Raw genomic sequence first — 10,126 nt, 5'->3', positions numbered from 1 at the left:
GTAGCGTGTTATAGCATCATAGCTCACGGCAACCTCAAACTCTCAGGTTCAAGCAATTCTTTTGCCTCAGTCTCCCAAGTAGCTAGGACTACAGGTGCCAACCATAACACCCAGCTATTTTTGTTGTTGTCATTGTTGTTTAGCAGGACCAAGCTGGGTTGGAACCCACCAGCCCTGGTGCATGGGGCCGGCACCCTAACCACTGAGCTATGGGCACTGAGCCTTAACTGAGTTTTCATTAAACCTCATTCCTAGCCTTATCCCTATCACTTTTTACCTGATACTTTTTATTTCTTTCTTATTTCTTTAGGAACCTTCAGTTCCAGAAGGTTCCTAAATTTTTTTTTAAACAGTGTCTCAGTTTGTTGCCATTGCATCACAGCTCACAGCAACCTCAAACTCTTGGGCTCAAGTGATCCTCCTGCCTCAGCCTCCCAAGTAGGTGAAACTACAGGTACCTGCCACCACACCTTGCTATTTCTAGAGATGAGGTCTTGCTCTTGCTCAGACTGGTCTTGAACTCCTGAGCTTAGGCAATTCACCCGCCTCAGCGGAATTACAGACATGAGCCACCACACCCACCTGAATTCCTAAATATTTAAAAAGAACCATCTATACCCTAGCTAGGGTGGTTGTTCTTCATATTTTAGGGCTCATGTATTCCCATTTACGAATATCATTAAAGCTAAATATCCTCTCTAAAGGAATTTACACATATGCACAATTACATCAAAAACTGCAAACAATTTTAAAGGGCTATCTGACCCCCTAAAAGCCCACCAGGAACCCAGCTCAAGAATTTCCATCTTAAAGGGAAACAGAATAAACTTACAGGATGACAAGGATTCCACTTTGCAGACCCCAAGACTGTCAAGTAGTTTTTCCTAGGACCGCTACCTGGCCCACAGGCTTTCTCTGAATCAGTCCACACTTACATACTTTTGGTGCGGGAACCTGACCCCATTCAGATGTGAACGAAGTGTCATTGAGGGCACCCCTGCCTCAGACAAATGCTCCAGCTGCAAATCACGAAAGTAGACGTCCTAACAGCCTTGTGAAAAAGTCTCTGCCTGGCTACCCCTTAGAGTTGCTCTTAACAATGTGTACATAATAATTGTGCAGTCTAGAGGAGGTGACTATTCAGCAGGCAGGCAGCTTTATACTGTCATAAACCTCACTGGTTCAGCTCCTTTGATTTATGAACAGCCCCTCATAATTTAGACGCTATGCTTGGATGCAATTCCAGCACTAATTGCATAAGACACGTGCCGCCATGCTACAACTCCCCTGGTGCCTGCTGCTCATGGCAGGAAGAGGCTATTTATGGCAGAAAATCTCTGGGCCACAAGTCCCATCCCCCAATTGACACCCACCTTCAAATGATTAAAAGCCCAATGAAAATCTGTTACTGGGTACCCAATAAACTTATTAGGGCCGAGAATGTGCCCTTCTTGGACTATAAGAAGGATTTAGGGGCCAGTTTGAGCTGACTATAAGTGTCCTATTGTTGTCTCAGTCTGGACATGTTTCCCTTCTGAGGAATTAAGGAGATGGGTTGGGTTGGGTATAGAGGGAGCAAGGAGAACCAGAGCTGGGAACAAAAGAGGCAAACTGGTTTACCTGGACAGCGAGGACAGCACAGATGAGGAATATGCACGGGAGAGAGACAATGAAGGTTTGGACATCTGACTCGGCTGCAAAGCACATTCCCGTTCTAAAAGACAAAAAGGCAACAACAAAAAAGGCTTTTAAAGGCTGCTAGATCATGCCAGTTTAGGAAAAACAGTCAGGCAGCGACTCACCCAGACAGTGAATAATGCATTCTCAGGGAGTTGAATTCAATCAACAATTTCTTTCTTTTTGTCATCACTAGCACCTCTGCTAGGTCGGTTGATAGCTTACTGGAATATTTTTCTAAGGCTGGGATCACTACTGCTCCAGTTTTTAAAGCTTCCCGTTAACTGTGGGAGGTTTCCTCTGGCCTGGTTCTGTGGTGTTTCAACCATTCCCCAGCTCTAACTGCGTATCTTTTCCAAGAACCTACTCCGATTTCATAATCACCTGCCCCAATGCCATGAAGGGAAGAGATTATGCCCAATGGGTCCCCTGAGCTGCTGCCCAGCCCTGGGCAAAGAATCATCTCTAGCACGTGGATTCTGAATTCCATATAACTCTGCCTTGGCACAGACTAAGTGACTCTTTTCCTCCTTTCCTTTTTCAGCCAAAATTCTTCTGAGACCAGGCTAGAGTTTGGAAGTGAGCTGATTAGGTAGTATGCCTGGGTGGGGTGACTGGGTCCCTGCCTCATTTACAAGATCCCTAGCTCTGACAGCTCACAACCATTGCTAGAACAAAGGAAGACTCTGGAAATCGATTTTACATTCATACTATTCATCCATAATTCATTTGAAGCAAAAACTGCCTGTATCTCTTAGGCTGCTATAGGGGAAGAGGGTAGTGAAGAGGATGAAGAAAAAGACGTCTACTGCTTGAGCTGCTGGCACTGGGGTCATATTAACATTTCCACTGCCCTGCAGACATCAAAAAGTCTCTTCTCACACATATACACAATGGTTAGCTGTCAGTCTCCAACATGTCAGGTTAAGAATCTGACAAAATCAGGCCATAGCAGGCAGTTGATCAGTCCCAAATTCTCTTATTTAATACATGTTCTAGTCATTTAAAAGAAGCAGACTTATTTGATCCAAATCAGAATCCCCTTATCACAACCTTTTTTTTTTTCTCATGTACTTTCTACAGTAACTTTTTGGAGTATTGTACTTGGAAATACCATTGAAACCCCTTACGTATCACACTCCTCAGAGCCAGATGGTAATGCCTGGAGGTGAGATCACTGAAGCACATTAGAAACCACCTAGCTGTGGTTTAAACTGAATCCTTCTTAATGCTATATACTAAATTGTGGTCTAGAGTTAATAGATCAAAAATAATAATGATAATGATAACTGCAATGATCAAGACAATGGTGATGATAACAGCAGTTAACATTTCTTGAATGTTTACGTGAATACTGTTTTAAGTGATTTAAATCAATTTATAAGTTTAATCATTACTACAACCCAATGAAATAGGTAATATAATATTATCCCACTTTATCTTTTTTTTTTTTGAGACAGAGCCTCAAGCTGTCCCCCTGGGTAGAGTGCTGTGGCATCACAGCTCACAGCAACCTCCAGCTCCTGGGCTCAAGCGAGTCTCCTGCCTCTGCCTCCCAAGTAGCTGGGACCACAGGTGCCCGCCACAACACTTGGCTAATTTTTGGTTGCAGCCGTCATTGTTGTTTGGCAGGCCCAGGCTGGATTCGAACCCACCACCTTGGGTGTATGTGGCTGGCACCTTAGCCGCTTGAGCCACAGGCGCCAAGCCTTATCTTATTTTTTAACAGTGGGATTATTGGATCATACAGAGTCTCATTATGTCGCCCTCAGTAGAGTGCTGTAGCGTCACAGCTCACAACAACCTCAAGCTCTTGGGCCTAAGTGATTCTTTTGCCTCTCAGCCTCTCAAGTAGCTGGGAGGACAGGTGCCTGCCACAATGCCCAGCTATTTTTTTGTTGTAGTTGTCATTGTTGTTTAGCAGGCCTGGGCCAAGTTTGAACCCATCAGCCCCAGTCTATGTGGCCAGTGCCCTAACCTCTGAGTTACTAGTGCCGAACCTGTTTCAGGCTTATTTGACAGCACAAAGAATTAGGTTGCAATGTTTGCATTTGTTAGATAGAGTCCCTCTGATAATTGTGACCTGCTCCCAAGAGGTGTGCCATACACCCATTTTAAAGGAGAAGAAACTCAATGATCTCAGAGAGGTTAACTTGTCCAATGTACATTCTCATAGGTGGCAGATCCGGTGCTGGAAATTTGGTCTGTCCTTAGCCTCTCAGTGCTGATCCTGAAGGTTAGTTAGATTTCTCCATGTTCAAAATTCTAAAAGTCCAAAATTCTGTTCAAATGGTAAACAAGCCTGAAAGTGACTGCTCCTATTCTAGCTAGGCGTGGGGGAGGAGTTTCAGTTCTTACATCAGGTCTTGAAAATTCTTTGGATATGTTCAGCATTCTCAATTCTCAAGCCATCATATGAAGCCTTCCTTCCCAAATGGCCTAGTGCAATGTTTCTCTACCAGGGGTGATTCTGCTCCCCAGACCACTTGGCCATGTCTGGAGACATTTTTGATTGTCACAACTAGAGTTGCTGTCCAGCGGGTAGAGGCCAAAGATAATACTAAATACTCTACAAGGCACAGGCCAGCCCCCACCACAAGAAATTATCTGCCCTACAAATGTCAATAGTGCAGAGGTTGAGAAATCCTGGCCTAATACATGATGATAGAGGCTTGTTCAGAAAGATGGACCACATACCCAGATGAGGTCCTAGGTCAATGCCATGAAAAGAAGATGGAACTACCCACTTAAGCTATTGCAAAGATAATGTTTAACTTGCCCAAAAGCTTCTTTGAGTGACTGGACAGGAGCCAAGGCCAAGCCAGAAGAACTTTAATCCTCACCAGGTACAGGCCAAGGTTTCATAAACTCAGTCTTAATTACAGTTACTGGCTGAGATAGCATAAAATCTACTCTACCAATGAACCAGTTTATAATCTGTCCTAACCTCCTCTCTAAACATCAGCCTTGAAAATAGTTTTCAAGAATTATTTTGTCTTAAAATTCAAGTATTCTATTTGGCTTCTGCCCTCATTCCCACTAGAAAGCTCTTCTGCTATCTCACAGATACTTATGATCTATTAGCCTAAAGATATCCTCAGGTATCTGTCCGTAGCAAATACTCGGACAGTCCATAAAATTCAAGCCAAAAAGCAACAGAGGAGAACAGATAGGAGACATTTATTTTTCCATACAGTCTGCTTCTTAGTTTCTTTTCGGCTTTTATCACCCATGCTCCCTGGCCATCTGGATACTAAAAGCCCCTCTGCGTGCTCAGCAACAAACTGGGAAATCACACACCATGAGAAACTGTACCTCTGAGCAGATGCAGTTCACACAGTAAACCAACCCATAAGGTTCCAGGTAAGGATGCCATCTCTCGCCCACTCTGTACTTCTTGTCTTGAAACAAACAATACGTCTCTGAGTCTGTAGGGAACAAAATGGAAAAAAAAAAAAGTCTGTTTTAAAACACCTATCAAGTAACAAAATTCAAAGGTAATCACAAGTTTCATCCCTTTTAGTACTTATCAATGGAAAAGGCAGAGTGAGTATTTATCAAGCTCCCACTATGCATGCAATGTTTAACATACTTTGCTCACAGAATCCTCACAATGACCCATAAAGTAGATGTAACTATTAGTCTCAATTTATAGATGAGGAAAATGAAGGGTCACATAACCAGCTGATTGGGACTCAAACCCAGGTTTGAGTGGCTGGGTTTGTGGCTGACAGCTAAGCACAAACTCTTAAGTATTATTACTCTGTTACAACTATAAGATAAAGGAGTATAACATGTATGCTTTTTCCTCCCCAAAAGGATGTGTTCCCTTTCTTTGGAAATGCAAACTAATGTCTGAGCGTTTGATGGTGATTGAGAAGCAATAGACTGCACACATTGTATTAGGTCTCTACAAATGGCTTTGCCTACACATGCTAAAAATCATTCAATCATTAAACAAATATTTGAGCATTGATTATCAGGTACTACACTAAATGTTGGAGATAAAATGATGTGAAAAAATTTTTACACCAAGTCTCTGTTCCACTCAACTTATAGACCTCCTACTGCACAAGCACCTCCTAATTAACTTAAACCATTCAACTCCCCCTTTAATGGAACAGAAATTTTGGTAGCCATAACTTATCTTATACTATAGTTCATTTGAGCGCACACCATGTTGCCTGTCTTAATGTATAGAGCTCATTTCTCCAGCAGGGTCTTCAAAAGCAGGCAACATCTATTCCTTACTCTCTTATCCATCATCCTAGTACAACGTGGCCAAAAAAAAGCAATTGACAAATGACTGGTAAATTGAATTTCCAAACCAAGCAGTTTATCTTCTAATCGCAATATATCCTATCTGCTGAGTGCCATCATATAAGGTCAAAATAAATCAATACTCTTCTTGTAGCAAATACATTAATTTTCCTCCCTTCAGTAGTATACATTTCCCTGATAATCAAAACTGAAAGAATAAAGACCAGAAGATGATCCTTCCAACATACAATAAACAAAGTATTAGCACTGGAAACGTTTTAATCATTCAAATCAAGAAGTAAAGGACCAACCAATCCAATAGAAAAAATAATCTAAGACCAGGAAGAGACAATTCAGAGAAGAAATGAGAACAGAGAATAAACATGAAAAGACATTTAACCTCACTAGTAACCAGAGCCTAAAATGAAAACTACATTCAGATAGAGGCCTCATGTCACTTATTTCTTTAAAGACGCTCTCTGAATCTTTCCAACTACCCAGCAGGTGAATTCCAATTTACATTTCAAATCTTTATTTCCAACTTCTGCAGAGCAGGCGAGTGGGTGACAAAGATCTGGGCTTCAGTTTTAACTAGCTCTAGCTGTGACACTGAGCAAGTCAAACTCTGTCAACCTCAGTTTTCCACATCTGTAAAATATGGATTATGTTTCTCAAGCGGATATTAGAATATTAAATGAGGCACTTTGTAAATTGTAAAGTGCTCTAAAACACCTAGTATTATTTTGTATTTGTTGATTATTTTATTAGGAAGGTAATGTGTACTCAGTGTAGAAAACTGAAAAACATACACAAACACACAAAAGAAACAGTAATAAAAACATAACTATTCTTCCATAGCTATAGGGAAGAAAAAAACATCATATATAATCCTAGCATAAGATTACCACTTTTAACGAGTTTATAACATATAAGTAGTCTGTGAGTTGAAGAAGAAATCGAAAGGGAAATTATTGTTAGCAAGTTTTTTATACCAAATGAAAATGAAAATGCAGCACATCATTGTAGGATTCAGCTAAAGAAGCACTTAGGAGGAAAATTACTAGGAGTCGAAAAATTTCTCACAAAGGAAATTCCAGGGCCACATGGCTTCACTGATATATTCTATCAAACATGCTACCAAATCTTTCCAAGAAAACTGAAGAGGCAGGAATGCTTCTCAACTGATTCTTTGATGTAAGTATTATACTGAGATCAAAACCAGATACAGATGTTATAAGAAAAAAAACGACATGGGCACAATGTAGGGGTGTATGGCACACCTTATGGGTGCAGGACACAACTACAAGAGGGACTCTACCTAAAAAATGCAAATATTGTGAATTGGTTGTTTGTACCCTCACATTAACCTGAAATTTAAAAAAAATCAAAAAAGAGAAAAAAGAAACTATAGCCCAATATCTCTAACTAACATAGATGCAAAAATTCTGAACACAATTTTAGCAAATTAAATCCAACAATGGATAGAAAGGATAATACTTTTACGAGCAAGTGGGAATGATCCTGAAAATTCAAAGCTATTTCACATTCACAGTTTAATCAATATGATTCACCATGTCACAAAACTGGAGAAGAAAAACCAAGTAATCATTGCAACACATGCAGAAAAATAATGTGAAAACATCCTGCATCTATTCATGACAAAAACTCTGAGCAAATGGGAAGAGGACTCCCCCAACCTGATAAAAGGCATCTACAAAAAGCCTGCATCACTTAATGGCAAAAAACTGAATGTTTTCTCCCTAAGATCAGGAGCTATGCAAGGATGTCTGCTTCACCACTCTTGGAGATCTTAGCCAGTGAAATAAGGTAAGAAAAATAAATAAAAGCCCTATATATTGGCTTTTAACTTTTTATTTATTTATTTGGATAATCATACATAAATATGTATTTATTTTTACTTTCTACATAGAAAATCTCAAAGCATCTGCTAAAGTTACTATAAATAGTAAGAGAATTCAGCAAGATTCCAGGATATAAGCCAACAACACACAAAAACTAATCACAGTTATGTATTCTGTAATACAATGAACAACTGGAAATTGAAAGTTGAAAGCATACCATTTGTAATAGCTATACCCTAAACATGAAAATACCAAGGTATAAATCAAAGTATGTGCAAGATCTGAGCCCAGAAAACTATAAAAACACTGATTAATGAAATCAATGTAAGCCATAAAAACTAGAGTTAAACCTTGTTTATGAATTGGAAGACACAATACTGTTAAGATACCAACTCTTGGCTCGGCGCCTGTGGCTCTAGTGGCTAAGGCGCCAGCCACATACACCTAAGGTGGTGGGTTCGAATCCAGCCCAGGCCCGCCAAACAACAATGATGGCTGCAACCAAAAAACAGCCAGGCGTTGTGGTAGGCGCCTGTGGTCCCAGCTACTTGGGAGGCTGAAGCAGGAGACTCGCTTGAGCCCAGGAGTTAAAGGTTGCTGTGAGCTGTGATGCCATAGCACTCTACCCAGGGGGACAGCTTGAGGCTCTGTCTCAAAAAAAAAAAAGATACCAACTCTTCCCAAAGTGATTTATAGATTCTGTGCAATCCAAATACATCTGCCAGTAGGATACTTTATAAAAACTGGTAATGCAATTAAAAATATATATATGGAAAGGCAAAGGAACTAGAAGAGACAAGACAATTTTGAAAAAGATGATGAAGGCTTAATATAAAACTATAATTTTTAAAGACAATGTGGTATTGCCGAAGATTAGACAAAAAGATCAATAGAATAAAAAAAATAGAACCACACTTGTAATCAATTGATTTTCAACACAGATGCAAAGGTAGTTCAATAAAGAAAGGATAGTATTTTCAACAAATGCTGCAAAAATAATTGAACAATCATATGTAAAATGTGAAATAAATGAATATTAACTCACATCTTATCTTATATGCAAAAATGAACTCAAGATGGATCATATACTCTAATATAAACCCTAGTAGGTAAGCCGTTGTTAGATAGGACTCCAATGCTACAATCCATAAAAGAAATATGGACTTTTTTCGTAAAATAGGACTTTATTGAAATTAAAAACTTCTCATTGATTGACAATGTCAAGAGAATGAAAAAAACACAGATTGAGAGACAATAATGTGAATTACATTTTTGCTATGAGATTTTTATCTAAAATATGTGAAGAAATCAAAACAAAAGAATAAGAAAGTAAACAACCCAATTTAAAAAATGGGAATACAGGCTCAATGCCTACAGCTCAATGGTTAGGGCACTGGCCACATACACCAGGGCTGGCGGGTTTGAGCCCAGCCTGGGCCTGCTAAACAATGACAACTGCAACATAGTCAGGTGCTGGCTGTGGCAGGCGCCTGTAGTCCCAGCTACTTGGGAGGCTGAGTCAAGAGAATTGTTTAAGCCCAGGAGTTTGAGGTTGCTGTGAGCTGTGACGCCATGGCACTTGACCCAGGGCAACATAGTGAGACTTTGTCTCAAAAAAAAAAAATGGGAATACAGTTTGAATACACACTTCAAAGTGCGTATTCAAACACACTTGAATACACACTTCAAGATAGAGAAGTGATGTACTTGAATACACACTACTCTATATCAAAGAAGATATAGAGATGTCAAAATAACAATGTGATACCATCATACACGTATTAGAATGGCCCAAATCCAAAATCACTCACAACACCAAATGCTGGTAAGGATGAGAACACCAACAGGAATTCTCATTCATTTCTGGGATAATGCAAAACAATAAAGTCCCTTTGGAAGGTAGTCTGGCAGTTTCTTACAAAACTAAACATAGCTTTACATAAGACATAGGGATAATACTCAAAGGTATTATCCAAATGAGTTGAAAGCTTATGTCCGCATCAAAACCTATGCACAAATATATAGAAGCCTTATTCACAGTTGCTGTAAACAGGAAGCTACGAAGATATTCTTCAATTGGGGAATGGATAAACAAGGTTTTATACAACCAGACATCAATGATAAAAAGAAATGAACTGCTAAGTCATGAAAATTCTTGGAGGAACCTTTTTCTTTTCTTTCTTTCTTTTTTTTTTTTTTTTGAGACAGTCTGACTGTGTCACCCCTGCTAGAGTGCCATGGCATCATAGCTCATAGCAACCTCAGACTCTTGGACTCAAGTGATTCTCTTGCCTCAGCCTCCTGAGTACCTGGGACTACAGGAGCCC

At 39.8% G+C, this 10,126-nt stretch overlaps 1 protein-coding gene across 4 annotated transcripts in view; it reads right to left on the bottom strand.

Moving 5' to 3' along the window:
* Window positions 1-10,126, bottom strand: part of CHRDL1 (chordin like 1) — a 125,480-nt gene that overhangs the window by 94,715 nt on the left and 20,639 nt on the right. For all 4 annotated transcript variants that reach the window (XM_023508721.1, XM_023508722.1, XM_023508723.1 and 1 more), the window contains exons 2-3: window positions 4,993-5,105; window positions 1,621-1,714 (exon numbers count right to left, since the gene is read on the bottom strand). In XM_023508721.1, the coding sequence (XP_023364489.1) occupies window positions 1,621-1,714; window positions 4,993-5,105 (207 nt within the window). The remainder of the gene's footprint in view (window positions 1-1,620; window positions 1,715-4,992; window positions 5,106-10,126) is intronic.

The sequence above is a fragment of the Otolemur garnettii genome, unplaced genomic scaffold, assembly GCF_000181295.1.
Source record: "Otolemur garnettii isolate 467f Iridium unplaced genomic scaffold, OtoGar3 scaffold00267, whole genome shotgun sequence".
Classification (NCBI taxonomy): domain Eukaryota; kingdom Metazoa; phylum Chordata; class Mammalia; order Primates; family Galagidae; genus Otolemur; species Otolemur garnettii.
The sequence above is the reverse complement of the archived record's forward strand: the minus strand, read 5'-3'. Positions and strand labels throughout refer to the sequence as shown.